Source organism: Natator depressus, chromosome 2 (genome assembly GCF_965152275.1).
Source record: "Natator depressus isolate rNatDep1 chromosome 2, rNatDep2.hap1, whole genome shotgun sequence".
Taxonomy (NCBI): domain Eukaryota; kingdom Metazoa; phylum Chordata; order Testudines; family Cheloniidae; genus Natator; species Natator depressus.
This window is the reverse complement of record NC_134235.1, coordinates 16530650-16551833: the sequence shown is the minus strand read 5'-3', so window position 1 is coordinate 16551833 and position 21184 is coordinate 16530650. Positions and strand designations below refer to the sequence as shown.

General features: G+C 41.3%; 1 protein-coding gene across 2 annotated transcripts in view; it reads right to left on the bottom strand.

Annotated features, from left to right (window-relative positions):
* The window catches only part of KCNQ3 (potassium voltage-gated channel subfamily Q member 3), a 260710-nt gene that overhangs the window by 26045 nt on the left and 213481 nt on the right, over nt 1–21184 (bottom strand). For both annotated transcript variants that reach the window (XM_074943827.1, XM_074943828.1), the window contains exons 3-8: nt 20029–20155; nt 17031–17203; nt 13868–14023; nt 9707–9817; nt 8537–8632; nt 4821–4915 (exon numbers count right to left, since the gene is read on the bottom strand). In XM_074943827.1, coding sequence (XP_074799928.1) covers nt 4821–4915; nt 8537–8632; nt 9707–9817; nt 13868–14023; nt 17031–17203; nt 20029–20155 — 758 coding nt within the window. The remainder of the gene's footprint in view (nt 1–4820; nt 4916–8536; nt 8633–9706; nt 9818–13867; nt 14024–17030; nt 17204–20028; nt 20156–21184) is intronic.

The following is a 21184-nucleotide window of genomic DNA, read 5'->3' as shown; positions in this document are numbered from 1 at the left end:
TTAGGTTAATCTTTCTATCTACACAATGGGACTCAGAGCGCAGTCTAGAAAGATACCATCAGAGATGCTTAATTTTGCAGTTCTCAAACTGTGGATTTGTGTCTCCAGAGATAACATGCTTGTTAACAGCAAAAATGGTTTTAAATAAATAAATAATATATAAAGGTGAGAAATAGCAGACCTCAACCCTCTGCAAATTTGTGTACACAGAGTCAATCCCTTACCTCTCTCTAAAAGTGCAAAGTTTCAAAAAGTTCAATGAATAGAAGATTGTTGGGGGCAGAATAGATCTGGACAAGGAGAAGAAGTCTGGAGATAAATGTGAGCAGGGAGGAACAGGTAGTACAAACAAAAGTGAAACTTTTTGAGCAGCATATTCCAGAAGTCTTGCAGTCTTTCTGAGTGTAGCCTTCATTGATTTGAGATCTACCATACCAGTCTCTCACTAGAAGGGAAAACCTATAATGGCAGCAGGCTGTAAAAGAGACCCAGTTTGGGAATATTTTAATGAAATTCCTCTATCTGTGGGTAAGACTGGCATGCGAGCAAAATGCAAACAGTGCAACAAAGAAATGCAAGGCCTGGTTGCCTGAATAAAACAATATCATGAGAAGCGTTCCTTCTCAGGAGGAAGTTGCATTGAAGATGATGAAAGGAACATGCAGGATCTTATATAAATATAGTTATTACTCTATGGTACTATCATTTTAGATGCAGTTTTGATAAAAAATAAATAGCTGAAATAAGCAGATCGTCCTTTTACAGTTTCACCTTTAAAGTAGTACTGAGTGTCAGTGAATGCAATGAGTAATACTAAATGAGCAGTATGGTAATACTAATTAAATAACTGCATTGACTTATTTTGTTTAGGACAATCCATCCTCAACATACAGGATTCTGAAGACTATCCACCTTCAAGATCACAATCATTTTCTATAGTTTCAGAGTTATCTGCCAATGATAGTGTTTCAGTCACATCATGTATGTCACATAGCCACAGTAGCAAAAAGAAAAAAAAATCTCCATCATCCAGAAACAACCATAGATAAATTTGTGATAAGAACCAGCAGATTACAAAAAGAGGTAATTGATGAAAAAATTGCCCGATTTGTTCATGCAACGAACTCTCCTTTCCGTATGATTGAGAACCCATACTTCATTAACATGGGTCAGTCATTAAGACCAGGATACAGTCCACCCAACAGAGCAGAAGTCACAGGCAAATTGCTGGATAAAGTGTATGAAAGAGAAATTGAGCAGTGTGCAAAAGGTTGAGAGGGTGAAATTGTTAACCTAAGTCTTGGTGGGTGGAGCAATGTCCACAATGATCCTGTTGTATGTGCTTGTGTGACAACAGAAGAAGGGAATGTCTTCCTTACAGAAACAATTAATACATCAGGAAATGTGCACACAGCACACGCATTACAAGAAGTAGCAGAAAAGCTATAACAAACTGAAAAAAATTCAAATGTCTAGTACGCAGCTTGGTCGCAGACAATGCTGCAAATGTATCCAAGATGAGAAGAAATTTAGAAGAGAATGAAGAGAGTCCCAAGCTAATAACATACGGTTGCAGTGCTTATTTGATGCACCTCCTAGCCAAAGACTTCAGTGTTCCAGAAATAAAGGCTAATGTTGTTGAAATTGCAAAATACTTCCGTAACAACCACCTTGCAGCAGCTGCTCTGAAAAAAGGTGGGAGGAACGAAGCTAGCTCTCCCACAAGACGTGTGATGGAACTCGGTAGTGGACTGTTTTGAGCACTAGATCAAGAACTGTCCTAATCTGATGACAGTTTGTGAACAAAATCATGAAAAAATAGATGGCACTGTCACAGCCAATGTTCTCAATACTGGGCTTAAGAGAAATGTTGAACACATGCTGAGTACCCTGAAGCCTATTTCTGTAGCCTTGAACAAAATGCAGGGAAATAGCTGTTTATTGCTGAGGCGGTTGAAATTTGGAAGGAACTGAGTGAGATCTTAAAAAGAGAAATATGCAATGACCGAGTTAAATTACAAGCATTAAAAAAACGAATGGGACAAGCACTATCTCCAGCTCATTTTCTTGCAAATATTCTCAATACTCGGTATCAGGGTCAAAGCTTAACTGCTGAAGAAGAGGAGTTGGCTATGACATGGACATCCCTCCATAATGCCAGTTATAATAAACTTCAGAGCCAGGGGTGAATCATTCAAGAAATATATGTTTGCTGATGATATTTTAAAGAAAGTTACACCAGTGAACTGGTGGAAGTCACTTAAGAACTTGGATTCAGAGACTGTTGAAGTGAAAATCTCACTTTTAACAGCAGTAGCTTCTTCTTCCGGTGTAGAAAGAATATTTTCTTCCTTTGATCTAATTTATTCCAAATTGAGAAATCGTTTGGGACCTGGAAAAGCAAGAAAGCTTGTTTTTCTTTTCCAGATTATGAACAAACAGGAAAATGAAGATAACTGAGTTATCTGCAGAAGCCAATCATTTTAAGTTTCTCATGTTGACCTGGCTGACATAGTCGATTTAATTTCTTTTTTAAATATTTCATTGAACTATTTTAGTTAAAAACAATTTTAACAAAAACAAACCTGATTTAAAAAACCTTGAATGTTTAACTAAATTCAAACATTCATATGCTTGTTTTGTTAAAATATTATATGTTTGCTGTTGAATAAAAAAATCCAGACTACATAATGTTGTTTTAGTTAAATAAAACAATTTAAATGTCTGTCTGGTGATGTTCTCCTCCTAATACAGCATGGCAAGAAAATCCTCCAAATATTAATGATTAAGCTGTTGAATGGGTTCATCTCCCAATGACTTCATAAATATCTGCTAAAATAACCTTTGGTAAATGAAATAACCAAACAATCATTCATTTTCTGATATAGCTGTAAAACTAATCTTCAAGTGATTTATTTTGAAAACCTACATCTATCTCTGAGTTGTGAAGAATATGTATTAAGGTTACAACAACCAACAAGAAGACACTTTTATGTAGAAATCCATGATTAAATTGAGTCTTCCTGACTAGTGATATAAATCATGATTTAAATCAATTTGATTTAAATCAAACCCACCCTGCTACTTACCCATGACATCTGCAGAAGAGAGTAGCAGAGAAATGTATAATACCACACAAAAAAAGCCTTGCACAGCAGAGTTCACTTAACTGACATCTGAAAAGCGACATGCCTGCCTAATTGGGACAATTTCTGAGATTCATGCAATGCCTTGAAGCAACGGATAAATGACACAGCCTTCTGCAGATGTTTTGTAATATTTCCTACCATAAGTCTCCCACTGTCTTTTGTTCATCTCAAGTCAAGGAATTCAGATACCGCTGCGATGGGCAAAGCATAAGATTTTAAACAGAATTCCGTTCTTTGTATTGCTTTGAGCTTTATTATTTTTAATTATTATACATTAAGATTATTTTAAAGAAAAGTGGTCATCTCTTTGCTCAGTTTATTTCTCTGAAGTGTTAAAAATCAGGTACATCCTTTTCTTTCCACTGGGATCTTCCTCCTGAATTTATTGGAACCTAGGGGGGTTCTCCCATGCTTGAGCGGAGCCTATAAATACCATCTCCTGAATAGATTTAGGGTTTTTTTTTTCTTGTGAAGAGGAAACATTTTCTGGTGAACTAAAGTACAATATAGAATCAGAAAAGTCATTTAAGCTAAAATGGCATTTGGAGGGTTCCATATTTATTTTCTCTACATGATTTTAGGATCAAGCATGGTCAGTTTACAGCCAGAAATGGTTTTGAGACTACCAACTTGTCAAACAGAACCTGAATCTGAAAAACAAGCTGAGTTCTTCCCTCCTCTTACTCCATCATTCAAAAAAAATATGTAGAAATCAGAGCACAGCTTCCAATTTTGTAAATGATAATTGAAGTACAACAGAATCCAACTCACATTCCCATAGCTGTATTCGCTCTGTAAAGTTAATGAGAAAAAATACTTTTGTCAATCCTATCGAGAGACAGGAAGCAGATTATCATGAGTGTGTGCATGTGGGTATTTGTATTTGTGTATTATATGAATGTGTATGTGTGTGCGTGCCTGTACACGCACATGCACACACCACTGTTCCCCACTGGCCAGAATATTAAATCAGCTAACATGTATTATTGTATTGCTCTATAGTGATATGCTGAATATATTTTATAAGTTGTCATTTTTACACTTGCTTTTCATATAACCATGTATTAACTCCATATCTAAGGCCATACTTTACATTTCAATTCATAAGGAATGGGTTTTTTGTGATGGTTTTTATTCTAATTATTTAAAATCTTCCTCCATTTGCGCAACCCTATGAGAAGTATTTAAACTAAGTTATGAGGGTTGCAGAGCCCAGTCCTTAAGGAAGTCTAGGAGAATGGTCTGTAAATCAAAACACAAAGAGAAGCAACATACAAATGTTTTTCCAACACATAGTCCCCACTTTTCAAAAACTCCGAGATTTCACAATTAGTTTCCCTGCCTCTAATGAACTGAATTATCATCCCCAATATAGAAAAGTCCACACACACTAAATGGATTTTCAATAAACAATAGTAAAGGAATGTGGTGAACAATAAAATATCAAAACAGAAACTGATCAGAAAGATATATTGGCGTATGCAGCAGAACCCCTTATGCCTGAAACCTCCCTCTAAACTGAAAGTGGTGATGTTCCCCTGATTTGCAGCAGTAACACTGAGAAAACCCAATTATCCAAAACCTTGTTTATCCACATAAATTCCACATCCCATGTCCTATCTGAGTTCTGCTGTATAGGGTGTTACTGATCAGAGGGGGCAGCACACTTGCCTGAAATATGGAAACGATACAATTGATTCATAAAACCTCCAGGTGGCGACGAGATCCATCCGGTTGGGGTTAGTAGCATAGTACCTCCAGGCAGCCTGGATAACATATAAAGGGACAGTAATAGCATTAGGGGAAATGTTTATCTGTGCTTATAAGTGAATGCAGCCAGGTAATACGCCTCTTAGTTCAAAAGAAGATAACAATGGACATATTCAGTGAGTCGCACTGAATTATTATACAGCAATATTGAAAGTTTCCATTAGATGGTGCCATAGTTCAAGTAACGCTTATAATAAGAAAACGACAGGTTTCAGAGTAACAGCCGTGTTAGTCTGTATTCGCAAAAAGAAAAGGAGTACTTGTGGCACCTTAGAGACTAACCAATTTATTTGAGCATGAGCTTTCGTGAGCTACAGCTCACTTCATCGGATGCATACTGTGGAAATTGCAGAAGACATTATATACACAGACACCATGAAACAATACCTCCTCCCACCCCACTCTCCTGCTGGTAATAGCTTATCTAAACTGATCATCAAGTTGGGCCATTTCCAGCACAAATCCAGGTTTTCTCACCCTCCGCCCCCCCACAGACAAACTCACTCTCTTGCTGGTAATAGCCCATCAAAAGTGACCACTGTCTTCACAATGTGTATGATAATCAAGGTGGGCCATTTCCTGCAGAAATCCAGGTTCTCTCACCCCCTCACCCCCATCCAAAAACCACACACACAAACTCACTCTCCTGCTGGTAATAGCCTATCCAAAGTGACCACTCTCCTTACAACCTGCATGAAAATCAAAGTGGGCCATTTCCAGCACAAATCCAGGTTTTCTCACTCCCCCACCCCCATACACACACAAACTCACTCTCCTGCTGGTAATAGCTCATCCGAAGTGACCACTCCCCCTACAATGTGCATGATAATCAAGGTGGGCCATTTCCAGCACAAATCTAGGTTTTCTCACACCCCCCCCCACACACACAAACTCACTCTCCTGCTGGCAATAGCTCATCCAAACTGACCACTCTCCCCACACTGTGCATGACAATCAAGGTGGGCCACTTCCAGCATAAATCCAAGTTTAACCAGAACGTCGGGGAGGGGGGGAGGAAAAAACAAGGGGAAATAGGCTACCTTGCATAATGACTTAGCCACTCCCAGTCTCTATTTAAGCCTAAATTAATAGTATCCAATTTGCAAATGAATTCCAATTCAGCAGTTTCTCGCTGGACTCTGGATTTGAAGTTTTTTTGTTGTAAGATAGCGACCTTCATGTCTCTGATTGCGTGACCAGAGAGATTGAAGCCTATTTCCCCTTGTTTTTTCCTCCCCCCCCCCCCCCCAGACGTTCTGGTTAAACTTGGATTTATGCTGGAAGTGGCCCACCTTGATTGTCATGCACAGTGTGGGGAGAGTGGTCAGTTTGGATGAGCTATTGCCAGCAGGAGAGTGAGTTTGTGTGTGTGTGGGGGGGGGGGAGTGAGAAAACCTGGATTTGTACTGGAAATGGCCCACTTTGATTTTCATGCAGGTTGTAAGGAGAGTGGTCACTTTGGATAGGCTATTACCAGCAGGAGAGTGAGTTTGTGTGTGTGGTTTTTGGATGGGGGTGAGGGGGTGAGAGAACCTGGATTTCTGCAGGAAATGGCCCACCTTGATTATCATACACATTGTGAAGACAGTGGTCACTTTGGATGGGCTATTACCAGCAAGAGAGTGAGTTTGTCTGTGGGGGGGGCGGAGGGTGAGAAAACCTGGATTTGTGCTGGAAATGGCCCAACTTGATGATCAGTTTAGATAAGCTATTACCAGCAGGAGAGTGGGGTGGGAGGAGGTATTGTTTCATGGTGTCTGTGTATATAATGTCTTCTGCAATTTCCACAGTATGCATCCGATGAAGTGAGCTGTAGCTCACGAAAGCTCATGCTCAAATAAATTGGTTAGTCTCTAAGGTGCCACAAGTCCTCCTTTTCTTTTTTTAATAAGAAAACGATGCTCTCAGACAGTAGTCCTCAAATACTGTTCCCAGGGGCATATGTGACAGAATACTGTGCACTGCCCATTGCTTTCAGATACCCGGAAGAGGTTACATTTTACTAATCTTGCTTTATTCTAAAGTCTGATAAATCTAAAAGAGCATCCAGCTTAGTAAAATGTAGAACATGTGATCTGTCTGATGTTTCTGGGAATCTGAAAGAGCCATGGTTAGCGGGCAGCAATCAGGTTAATATACTGCTGTGGAAAGTTTTGCTGAGTGATTTTAAACATTAGCACATAACTCCTATCAAACTTCCACTAGCACATAAACAGCAGTACTGTGGTTACCCTGGCTGCCTGTTATGCAGTGATTCTACCTCTCCAGACTTCTCCACGGTGTCCTGTGCTTTGCTAGGAAACATTTTTACTGCAAAAGTATGCTGTTCAGCCTATTTCTCCAAAGAATGGGTCTGACCCTGAGAGGTCATAAATACCCGCCGCTCCCATTGATTTCAAAGAAAGTAATCTTGGTTCCACTGTAAAAGTTTTGCCATTGATGTCATTTGATTCAGGTCATGGCCTGCAGTGCATATTGGATTTTTGTCAAACAGATCAACCTTCAAGCTACCAATTTTATATTTAATTTTACAAAATAAAATCTAAGGCTCTGATCCAAATCCAGTGGAGCCAATGGCAGTCTTTGCATTAAATTAAATGGACTTCTGTGTTAAGTTGTAACCCAGTAGTCACTATTGACCAATATTCTGTACATTTATGAGTTTTTATAGCAACAAAAAGCCTGTGGCATCTCTGTATGTGGGATAGTCTCCCAAGGGAAACAGTGGAAACTGGGGCCTTGCAAAACAGCTGATTCCTCCTCTTCCCCGCCCACACACACACACACAGCGCATAGTGCCAAAGGTTTTGCCATCTGGTTTCAGGTGACTCTGTGCCACTGAAATGGATGTTGGAGGGGAGGCTGCCTAGAAAATTTCAGCTGAACGACTAATTTCACTTTGAACATGTGAATTTGTAGCAAAGCCACTTTTGCTCTAAAAGGGACAGGTGTTTTGTGAACTCATAGATTTTACAGCCAGAAGGGACCATTTGATCATCTTGTCTGACCTCAAAGTATATATCTGCATTACAGAACACAACTTCCTATGTAGGGCACAGGGAAATAAGAACTTCAAGGGAGAATCCCTTACTCCATTACATAGTGCCCTTATGTATACAGGTTTCAGAGTAGCAGCCGTGTTAGTCTGTATTCGCAAAAAGAAAAGGAGTACTTGTGGCACCTTAGAGACTAACCAATTATTTGAGCATAAGCTTTTGTGAGCTACAGCTCACTTCATCGGATGCATAAAGTGGAAAATGCAGTGAGGATGTTTTATACACACAGACCATGAAAAAATGGGTGTTTATCACTTCAAAAGGTTTTCTCTCCCCCACCCCACTCTCCTGCTGGTAATAGCTTATCTAAAGTGATCACTCTCCTTACAATGTGTATGATAATCAAGGTGGGCCATTTCCAGCACAAATCCAGGGTTTAACAAGAACGTCTGAGGAACAGTGGGTGGGGGGGGGGAAGGGGCACTAGGAAAAAACAAGGGGAAATAGGTTACCTTGCATAATGACTTAACCACTCCCAGTCTCTATTCAAGCCTAAGTTAACTGTATCCAATTTTTATTTATACAGTATCATTTCAAGATGGAAACCTAGAGAATCCAAACCTGTATAAGTTCTGCTGCCGGCTTTCTTCTTTTCTCAAAATGTTTCTGACGATGTTGTTCCTGGACTTTCAGAGCCAGCCCTGAACCCAAGATGCCCTAAAAGCAGAGGTGGTGATGGCTGTCAGGCGTTGTTTGATTGAAAACACAAGAACAACAGAAATTCTGAGGAGAAAGTTCTCTTAAAACTTGTGGATGAGATAATCAGAGCTGTGGGGAATTAATGGGGGCAATTCACATGGGGTTCAGTGCGCTTTTCTGGCAGTTCTAGTTCACAGGGCATCATAGTTTTCTGACAAACCTTGCCTTCACCTAGGCCCGCACTTCACATGGTTTCATTACAAGCTCCTCAAAAAGCTTCTTGGTCTTCTACTGCCTTCCCAATGACAAGATGTGCAGCTGGTCTGTTTTCCTCCTTCACTGTTTCAGTCAGAACTGAGCTTAAACTCTGTGGTTGTGATCTAAAGGGGGTGCATATGAACCATATTCTGGATACTGGATCATCTGGGCTCCCATCCCCCATGAATTTCTTTTTAAGTTTTGAGCTAAAGGAAACCAATCTCAAGCTCCAAGTTTTGCATTGTTTCCACTTGAAACCACAGGTTGGGCCCAGGTCACCCAAATCTTGGACCAACCTCACATGAGCAGCTTTCTGATCAAGGGTAAACTTTTCAAAAATAACTTGGTGATCTTTGGGGCTTTGGTGATCAAGCGCCATTTTCAAAAGCAACTTAGGAATCTAAGGCCAGATTTTTAAAGGTATTTAGGCACCTAAGCTGCATTGAAATTCAAGCCATATTGCTTTTCAATGAGGTTAAGGGCTTAAGTCACTTCTTAAAAACTTTACCTTCACCCTTTTTGCAAATTTGGTCCAAGTCTCATGTTTGTAACAAAACCTGAATAATTCTCCTGTTTATAGGCTTAGCTCTAAAGTTCTGCACAGCACACAGGATAATTCAGACTAGGCTCCATTTTATCTTAGCCACAAGGAGAAAAGAGATTGCTTTCCCCACACCATGCATGAATGTGCTCAAGATTCCAGCTTGAGAGTCATTGAACTGCAGGCTCCCAGTTGAATTTCTGGTGGAATCTGCATAGAAGGGAGGCTATTCCTTTACTTTCTACATCATTAACTCTGTGTTTTGTAAAAACAAACAGAAGGACGGTACTTACGGCAGGAAGAGCAAAAAATGAAACTCCGATAAGAGAGAATGTGGCTGCTATCAGCCTCCCCTCCCAGGTTTTGGGGGTCTTGTCACCGTAGCCAATTGTTGCTAGGGTAATCTGTGGGGAGAATAGGTTGGCCATTTTATAAGACAGACAATGCAAATGGACAAGGAGGATTTCTTTTAAGCTTTACCCTCAAACCTGCATGACCAGGTTATAAACGTTTGCTTTGACCTCTGGACATTGTAGAAAAATACACAAACACAAACTTTCCTAAGCGTGGATTTTGCAAGCAATCTGGAAAATGTAAGCCATAGATATAGTTTTTTTATGGCACTCATTGTCATACTACTTGCATGTCTCATACGTGTTAATGAATTTATCCTCCAATACCTCTAAACAGAGGTGATATATTATATCCATTTTGCAAATGGAGAATTGAGATGGCACACCGATTAAGTAACTTGCCCAAAGTCAGGCAGGAAGTCTGTAGCAAAGCTAGGAATAGAGACCGCTGAGTTCCGATTCAGGGCCTTCACCATAAGCCAACCTGGCCTCTCCTCACACTCCTTCTATTAAATACAAATAGTTCTCTGAGAAATGTTTCATTTCAACATTTTTGAAAAGAAACATTTTTTGTTTTCAATTCAAAATGTTCCGTTTTGAAATTTCCTTCCATTTTATTAAAAAAAACCCCAGCAACCTTTTTTTAAAAAAGCTTAAATCTAAAAGAAACATTTTGTTTCGTGTCAAACACCACATTTTGTTCAATGTGAAGTAAATTGTGTTTTTTAGACTTTTTGATTCAATTAAAATTTTGAAAAAAAAATCATTAAAAAACACCTTAAAATATCAGAAGTGCCAGCAAACTACAAAATCAGCTATATGAATAATTCTACCAGACACCCGTTTTGTTCTCTTCACCAGAGAGGACTGACTGCCAGCAGCATCTGAGAGGCCTCGTTTACACCGGGAGCCTTGAAGCTCACAGGGACTCACTCCAGCCAAAAAGAAGAGCTGTATGCCTCCCAGCAAGGGATTTTAGCCCTTTGCATGGAGATACAGCTCCCACACCCAGATAAGCTGCACGGGGAGACTTTCTTATTGTACTGTAATGACTTAATTTGTGGGCTTTTACTGTGTGTTGTTGTGGTGTTGGTCCAGGTCTCATTTACTTGATTCCCTTGCCCTTCTTTTAATTCACCATAGTCCTCTCCGGGAATACAATATTGTTTATTCTTATCAGTTGGTCCTTAATTCCGTGTTGTTATCAATTGTAACATCTTTGAGGTCATAAGGATTGTTATTTGTTTGTTCACCCAGTCACAGAATCATAGAAATGTAGGGCTGGAAGGGACCTCAAGAGGGCATCAAGGCTGAGGCAGGACCAAGTAAACCTAGATCATTCCTGACAGTTGTTTGTCCAACCTGTTCTCCAATGACGGGGATTCCACAACCTCCCTTGGAAGCCTATTCCAGAGTTTAATTACCCTTATAGTTAGAAAATTCTTCCTAACATCTAATCTAAATCTCCCATGTTGCAGATTAAACACATTATTTCTTGTTCTACCTTCAGTGGACTTGGAGATCAATTGATCACAGTCCTCTTTACAATAGCCCTTAATATATTTGAAGAGTGTTATCAGGTCTTCCCTCAGTCTCCTATTCTCAAGACTAAACATTTTGTCCACATCTTTTCCAAAGTGTGGTGCCCAAAATTGGACACAGTTCTCCAGCTGAGGCCTCACCAGTGCCAAATTGAGCAGGACAATTATCTCCCATGTCTTACATATGACACTCTTGTTAGTACACCCGAGAATGATATTAGCCTTTTTTTGCAACTACATCATGTTGTTGACTCTTATTCAATTTGTGATCCGCTATAACCCCCTGTTCCTTTTCCTCAGTACTACTGCCAAGACAGTTATTCCCCATTTTGTAATTGTGCATTTGATTTTACCTTTTGAAGTGAAGTACTTTGCACTTATTTTTACTGAATTTCATCTTGCTGAATTCAGACCAATTCTCCAATTTGTCAAGGTTGTTTTGAATTTTAATCCTGTCCTCCAAAATGCTTGCAACCCCTCCAGCTTGGTGTCATCTGTAAATTTTATAACCATACTCTCTGCTCCATTATTGAAGCCATTAATGAAAACATTGAATAGTACTGGACCCAGGACAGACCCTTGTGAGACCTCAGCAGATACATCCCCCAGGTTTGACAGCAAACCAATTGATATCTAATCTTTGAGTATAGTCTTTCAACCAGTTATGTACCCACCTTATAGTAATTTCATCTAGACCAAATTTGCCTAATTTGTTTATGAGAATGTTATGTGGGATTGTGTCAAAAGCCTGACTAAAATCAAGATAAATTACATCTACAGCTTTCCCCTTATCGCCTGTCAAAGAAGGAAATTAGGTTGGTATGGCATCATTTGTTCTTGATAAATCCTAGCTGGCTATTCCATATAACACTATTATCCTCTAAGTGCTTACAAATTGATTGTTTAGTAATTTGTTCCAGTATCTTTCCAGGTATTGAATTTTGGCTGACTGTTCAATAATTCCCCAGGGCCTCTTTGTTCCCCTTTTTAAAGACACGTACTATGTTTGCCCTTCTCTAGTCTTCTGGAGTCCTGTCCTCCATGAGTTCTCAAAAATAACTCCTAATGGTTCCCAGATTGTTTGAGCTAGTTCCTTAAGTACCTTAGGATGAATTTCATCAGGCTCTGCAGACTTGAATACATCTAACTTTTCTAACTAGTCTTTATCCTGTTCTTTCCCTATTTTGGCTTGTGTTCTGTCCACCTTGTTAATATTTATTGTGTAGAGTACATGAAGACTGAAGCAAAATAGAGGTTAAACACTTTGATGTCGTCAGTTATTAGTTATCCTTCCCCACTAAATAGAGGATCTACACTTTCCTTGGTCTTTCTCTTGCTCTGAATGTAGTTACTAGTTGGAGGCACTGCACACACAGAACTCAGTACCCACTGGTCCTAAAGTGGATCACCTACCTCCAGAAAGAGGAATAAGGAGCTGTAGAACCATTGGGGATCAGGAGGGGGCAACACACTCAACTTGAGCTCAATCCCAATTAGGAGAAGAATGAATCAATTCTGGATGTGAAGTACACACAAGTGCTCGGATTTTCCTCTCATTGACACCAATGTGAACCCTCTGACTTCAGCACGGTCGCTACTTATTGACACTGATATAACTGAGAGAAGATTCAGTCCCCCAAGTACTGTATGAGTTTGGATTAAATTGATAGTGAATTTCTGTGGCAGGGATGTGGGAGGGCATTCTAAACAAAGGGGTAAGGCCATAGTTCAGGTCTTGTACCATGATTATCTAAGGTTCAGACTGAACCATGACCTTGCAGTTGCCCCCTCATTTGGAATACCCCTCCCACCCAGCATCAATTTAATCCAAACTCGGACAGCGTTTGGGGGCCTGACTCTTCATATACGATGATTCTCTAGGGTTCAGACTAGCATCTCAGGAGGAGAGTTGCAGAAGCACAATTCCAGGGAAAGTCAATGGCAGTTGGGCGCCCGACTCCCACTTAAGCCTTTGAAAATCTCCCCCCTAGGGATTTCTTCACCAGACATTCTGGGCCAAATTTCCAAGAGAGCTCAGCACCCACAGTTAGAGACAGATTGCCAGAAAACTTCAGCTTCTTGCTGGGCACCTAAATGGCCAGCTTTTCAAAGAGGGCTAAGCACAGGACCAGCTCCCACTGTTCTGAGTTTTGAAAATCTGGCCAGTTCATGTAGGTGCATAAATAGGAGCTGTTGGGTGCTAAAGGCTTTTGAAAATCTGGCCCTTAGACTCCAGCTAACAAAGTTCCAGAGTTAAATTTTTAAAAGCACTTCGGTGACTTAGGCACCTAAGTTTCCATTTCAAAAGTGATTTAGGTACGTAGGAGCCTAACTGTGACTGAAAGTAAATAGGACTTTCTTCACACGTAGGAGCTTACATCCTATTGACTTTCAGTCAGACTTCAGGCTCTTAAGTACCCAAATCACTTTTGAGAATGGGATTTAGGTGTGTTTGAATATATTACCCCAATCCCTTCCATTCCCCTCACACCCTAATTCAACCAGGCAGCTTTATTTCCATTAAACTAACAAATGAGAGACAGTTTCTACAGCTGCTTACCAGCCCCCACCACAGCGCGTCTGCATAGGTTTCAAACTCTTCTTTCATCTCGACTCCATAGGCATCCTTTTCAGGCACATCTTTCTCGACCAGGTAAACAAGGAACGAGGAGAGGATAAGGGTCAGGAACCCAATGTACCAAGCAGTGATGAGCTCCTGGAAAAGAAACAGATTGAAAATGAGGAGACTGAAAACAGCACCAGCTTCTGCAATGGCAGCGCCAGATGTCTAGTGACAAAAGACGAGAGATACACAGGGTAAAACAGCAAGAACTGTCACTTCTGTCTGGATTACAGTCCGGGTCCAGCATAGTGCATCTCTGACTGTTCCACACTGCAGAGATGTGACAATACTTAGTACTTATAAAGCACCTTGCTACTGAGGACATAAAAGCAATTTGTAGTTATAGTTTGGCTCATGGCTGGATTAAGGCCCAAGACACATCACAGCATGGGGCCTGGCACCACAGCCTTGGCCCCTCATTGACAATGGACCCCTCACTTCCCTTCCACCAAAGTTGGGGTAGTCCCACAGGGCCCCCTTCCCCTCACAGGAGCGTCACATACATCCCCTCTTCGTGACCCCAGAGAGGCAGTGTGGCAGTTGGGGAGCCTTCCAACACTTACCCCAGCGTTCAGGGTGACACTGCTTAGGTGGAGGGACTGGGCCTGTTGCACTCCATTGCTCCTGCCACAACACACAGAATTTGCTGCTGGGGTGGTGTTGGCAAGGCCCACAGCAATGGATTTGGGAGATGACAAGCCATTGAGATGCCTGGGGCAGTTTAACCACTCAAAGCTATTGTTTCAGGCTTTACGCAGCCATCACTGCATCAGTTACACTTGGGTCACACTTCTCAGCTTTTCTTCACAACCATCAGGCTAGAAGCCTACTATGGATTTAAATGAGAAAATTGAGATTCTGATGGAATCCAACGAGCTGAGGGGGAGCCCTAAACATGGATGTACATTGCCTAGGCTTTAAACTGGGCCTGGTTTTGCAACACCACTGCGAGGAGGGATTATACCAATGTTACAGATGTGTAAATGAAGACACAGAGAGCTTTAGGCACCTAAATCTATGTGTGGGGAGGGCGTAGGTAGCTTGATTTTCAAGCATATTCATAAGCTTTTGGGGAGCCAGGACTGTCTTTTACTATATCTCTGTACAGCACCCAGCACGTTAGGGCACCTATGTTTGTTTGCATTGCAATAGCACCAACAGGCAGAACTCAACAGGGCTATAGGTGCGCAGCACTTCTGAACATCAGCTACTTCTGACTTGCCCACGGGCACAGAATCAGACAGTGACAGGGGTGGGAACAGAACCCCTGATTCCCATGCAGATGCAGTTTGTGTATTAGAGCTTGCATCCTGGTTACCATGTTTCATCAGAAGTGGGAAGAAGATATTCTTTCCGGTTATTATTATTATTAATTTGTAGAGCTCCAACAGAGTGCTGGTTACTTGACAGACAGCTGTCCCTGTGGCATAATTTTCCTTTTCTGTCCTGGGTCATATCACCTATCATGGGAGATGCTGTAGCTGAGAATTTTACAAATGTCTTACTGTAAATCAACTTCTGTAGCAAATCTGTGGTTTGCAATCACTGAAGGGACTTTACTAATAAACCGCGTTTTTAGACTTGATTGTTAAACGTTAGTGCCCATTTTAGCAAACACTCTCGCAACCCTACACATTTCTCAGCCTGTTAAGGCCCAAATGGAAGGATACAATCTGAGAAAGAGACCAGAGGAGGCCCTCTGGAAAACTAGCAGCCTGCAAAGCATAAAAAAGACATGGTGGCAATGTCTTTAGCATAAGTGACTTTTTCTAAAACCTCAGTCTCCTGAGGCAGCATCTCTAGCAGAAATAAATGATTTTCTACAAGACTAGCAGCAGATTTGTGCAGGATGGAGGTAAATGTGGCTATGGAATGAAGCCCAGTTGAGAAGAATGCATCCCAATCTGCCATCAGAAAGAAGCAAAGATTCACTATTGTGTGTGGTCTGGCACTTTCACTTTCCATGGCAATAAAGGGACCTTCTAAAACATTTCCTTCTGAGAATGTCATGTAGAGATGAGACCTTCCAATCAAAGTTATACATAACTTTGGTAATTCACAGGCCAACCCACAGACCCCCATCTTAGAGCTCTTCACTCAGGTAACCCTTTATCATCTAATCCTATACAATAATGGTGCAAGGGCAGCATAACTGCCTGATATGGACCAAAATGGGTCTGACCCTGTAACTGAACACACCCAGAGGCAGCTGGAGAATATATTAGCACCCATCACTGTACTATCTGACCCATGGTTATGGGTAAAAATAAATTTACCACTCCCACGGAAACTTACTTGACTTCTGCTAACCAGCATCAAACCATTATGCATTGAACTGCTGCTGTGATTTTGGAATAAGTCTTTTCCCACCACCCTCCCACACCAAACTTCTCTGACTCATTTCACATAAGTGGCATAGGGGGATAGATGAACCCAGGCGCTGCATTTTACAATATTTCTCAAGGGATAATACGCGAAGGGACAGATGATGCCTTTCAGACACAAGGGACAGTGATTACTGACATGCAGCTGTCAATTCCATCAAGTATCAGAAATCAGCTCCTGGACCAGGACTCCAGTGATGGGTAAGTCAGCTTGGCCATTTGGTGAATTTAAATTTCTTCCCAAATGGTGACAATGGAATTCCCCGCCCCCTATAAACGGATACAGCTGCCCCTCAATGAAGTTTAATCTGATGCACTGAGTGGAAATTAGATCCAAGTCTTAGTGGACGCCAGCTAGAGAGAAGCCTGTGTTAACACATCACTATTATATAGGGCTTTCTTCCAAAGAGCTTGACATGCTTTATGAATAAGGGCATGATCCAACTCCTTTTGAAGTCAAGCCCAAAATGTCCATTGGCTTCAACAGTGCAGTATCAAGCCCTGATTAATTTAATCTCACAGGACCCCAAGAGGGTAAGAGAGTTGGCTAGGGTTACAGAGCTTATCTGTGGAAGAACTGGGAATAGTACTCAAGGGTCTTGACTACCACTCTGCTGCTCTAAACACTAGGCAATACTCTCCTCAAGTGTCTGATCTGCCTCTGCTTTTGGTTTTTTCCCCATAACTCAGATTAATCCTGTGAACGCCTCACTTACTTTGCTATGTGCACAAATAGCTGATCCCAAAAGCTTCCACGTGCCTCCCCTCCTGTCCATTCGGAGCATCCGCAGGATCTGAAGGAAGCGCAGACTTCTGAGCGACGTTGCCAGAACATTGCCCTGGTTCCCAACAGCTACCACTGGCACAGAGGCAATCAACACAAAGATATCTGCACAGCATAAAGGAGAACAAAGCCTGATCAAAAAGTGGACTCATCTGTGATGGGTTGTACCCCTGGGGTGCAGTCTGGGAGCTGTTGGAACCACTGTGCCCCCTAATAATTCAGCTGGGTTGGTCTTTCTCACACTGCTCTGCTGATGATACACAGCCAGCCTCTCCAGGGACTGTTATCACCCAACACGATAGCATATGGTGCCACACACCCAACTGAATTACCTGAGTGCTTTACCTAAGCCACTGGTAGATCAACGATGGAGCACCAGCCGATTTCCCCACTCCCCAGCTTTGCACCCCTGCTGGAGTATAAACCCAAAATTATACCATCTTGCACTGCACAGGGATCTGTACAACACAAGCTCATTAATATAGTTTGCTTCCCCCTTGATATGGGAAAGATATGCACCAAGCCTTTGCTAGCTGAGCTGAGATTTTCCCAACCACTTCACTTAAAACACACTGGTTAAGATAAAACATAAAACAAGTCTATTAACTACAGAAAGATAGATTTTAAATGATTATAAGTGATAAACAGATCAAAGCAGGTTACCTAGGAAATTAAACAAAAATGCCAACTAAGCCCAATATACTAGACAGGATTGCAATCAACAATATCTCACCCTGACTGATGACAGAAGCAGGTTTTCAGATTCTTGAGGCACAGGCTGCATTTGCTGTGCAGCCTTGGTTCCCTCCCCCATTCCAAGTCTTTTTCTGTCAGAGGTTCTTCCAGGGGTTGAGTTGTGGGGGAGTGAAGACAAATCATGATGTCACTCCCCACCTTTTATAGTTTCTTCATATGGTGGGAACCCTTTGCTCCAAGCTAAGGTCCTAGCCCAGTTTGTGGAAAAATGAAGGTACCAAAATGGAGTTGTGTCATGTGGTCTGGTCACATGCCCTTGCACGCCTTGCTGAGTCTTCGCAGCCATTATCCAGAGGCTGTCTGAAGCGGTCTCAGGAAGGCTCACCAGGTGGGGGCTAAGCTTCTCCCAAGGCCAATAGTTTCCCTTAATGTCCTCATTACCTTGAATAGGCCCCTCACAATCAGCGCTCTAGACTGGGATCATGTTGCTTAGTGGGTGTCACCCAAGTGTAACCATATTTGAAATACAGACACATAGTCAATATTCATAACTCCGGATACAAAAACGATACATGCCTACCACTACAATAATCACATTCAGCAAATTGTAACTTTTCCAATGACACCTCACATGACATATCTTGTATAAAATGCATCATAATTATGTCATAATCGTATCATAATCATACCACTAGGATGAATATAGGGTGCAGTGTCACACCATCATCTGCTGCTTCATTCCATTTGTTTGTGCTGTAAAATCCGCAGCAAAGATCTGAAACCCACTTATGAACTCTGTCCCTAGCCAATTAAACAGGCACCTGTGAGTCAAACACAGCTTGTGGCACTGGCAGAACCAGTCTGGGACCCAGATAATCTACACAGCTCATATTTGATATGGGACACATTCTGAGTTGGTTTAGAGAAAGGGGCAGAAAATAACATGAGAGTCAGTCTTGAAAAATACAGGTTAATGAATCAGAAGGACAAACAAACCAGAGGATAAATATTCCGTAAGTGGAAAATAGTGAAAACAGGAATACCAAAACATAGTGATTAGGGAACAAGAAGCCCCTCTTTCTACTGGTGCCCCCTAGTTTTTGGCAATTTGGTTGGCTGTCCAGGTTAACCTCTTAAGGCCAGTGCTGTTTATTTTTGTGAGTGAGACAGGACCAATTTATTGATCAATTAAAGAGGTCTGAAATGCAGATTGCTTTTTCATAATTTATGGACCTTTATGAGACCATAATTATCCCAGTGGAAATAGGTAGCAATTATGTCAGAAACATTCTCAGGGCTCTTAGCCTCTGCGTCTTTCAAGTGTATTTAGAATCAAAGTGTCTGAAATGACACCATGTCAGTTTCTTACTCATTCTCTCCGAATAATTCCATAACAAGTTGGTGTCATTTACAAATCAAGAGATGATTTTTCTAATCCAGAATTTTAAATATGCAGCTGAGCTCTTCTCACTCCTTACATTGCCATCAATAAAGAGTCTGTGCTTAGAATTTAGATGACAATTTTAATGATTATACATGAGACAGAACAAACCCCAGCTTGCATACCCAAAGCTATACTGGCCTTTAAATAGTAATACAAGTATTATTATTGATTTGTATTACAATAGCACCTGAAGGCCACTACTGAGACCCTATCGTGCAAAGTGTTGCACAAAAATATAAGTCCCAGCCCCTGCCCTGCAGAGCTTATATTTCTAAACAGCCAAGACCAACAAGGCAGGGTGGAGGAAACAGAGACACAGAGAGAGAAGTGACTGGCCCAAGATCATACAACAGAGTTGGACATAGATTTCGTGACTCCTACTTCAGTGCTCATTAGACCACACTGCAGGAAAAGCTTGTTTGTGTTGGTAAAGTAAGCAGACACAACTCAAAGATACAAAGGGAACAGATATGTTCAGTAAAGATGCGCCATTTTACAGTGATTTTTCAAACTATAACTGTGTATGAATTAAAGTTGTTGAGATCCTGCAGAACACCTGAGCAGATTCTGCAGTAAGTATCCAATTCCAACTCTCTGTCAAACCATGAACACTGTTCTCAAGTGAATCCAGGTTTTCAGGTACTTTATAATTCTTTCTAAACAGTGCAGAACTCTTAAGGCATGCTGGGCCTTTGTACTTGTCATTCATCGGGTTTTAGACATCAACCACATCTGACTCAGAACAGAAAAGGATAGACATATGGAGAACAATCAAAGAGTTTGTGCTTACCCAACATACACAAAGGCTTCCTGGCAAATTTGAGCCTCCCCCTCCATCCTTTATAGCGACAGCAACACCCAGCAGCCCAGATTCTTAAGGCAAACTCTGCTCCAAAGATGAAAATGGCAAATGTTTCCTGTATCAAAAACACAAATTATATTCTTAGACACATAACAAGGCTTGCAGGAATTCTGGACGTGCATTGCTTGCTGGATCAAACAGTGTGTGCACGTGTCTATGATTTTATATATATATATCGCCAGATTTTCAAAAAAGCTCAGCATGCGGCATCTCCCATTATTCTCAGCGATGAAAGAGGGGGAATTCTCCATTGTTTTCAAAGGGAGTAACTGGGTGCTGAGCGCTTCTGATAATGTGTCCACTTCATTTAGGTCCCTAGATGGGAGCTGAGCCCTTTTGAAAATCTGACCCTGAATGTCCCTATAGTATATGTACAAATAATCTGTGCTTTCTGAAATGTATACAGATAGACCCGAGCTGGGAAATTGGAATCTGGAATGAGATTCATATTTACCAGTGTTTGGGTGAATTGGGAGCAGAGTTTTGGTTTAGACCCATCTCTGAGATGAATAGTCAAATATGAGCTCCTCCTAATCTCTTAGAGTTGTTGCAGATCATGCCCGTAAATCACTGGTAAACTAATTTTTAAATCAAATCTCTTTACTGGTCATAATGAAGCATGTAAAATTTTGCCATTACTGTCTGAAATAACTGGCATTGAGCCTCTGGACATAGTGTCGTTGCATTATTTGTGTCATAACAAAGGGCTGAATCCTCAGATGCTCCAGCCCATAAGGCGGCTTTACACCACCTCTGCAGCTGAACTTGGGGGCTGCTCTAACTTGCACCAATGGCTAATGGTCACCCAAGGGTGGGCAGGATGGCCAAAGCACATCACACTCCACCTCACCCAATCGGCCCATTTCTGTGCTCTACACTGTGGGGAGCTAGGAGGGGTGGTAAAACTTCTCCAGCCCTCTTTCTAAATCGTAAAGGAGCAAAAATGATCATCTCTTATAACATTCACGTTTAATTCAGGTCAGAATTCACATGTATGTCACTGGGATAAACAGAGAGGCAGATGGGGAATTCCCAGCATACTGCTGCTACTATGGTTTGCTGGGAGACAGTTTTATGCAAGGCT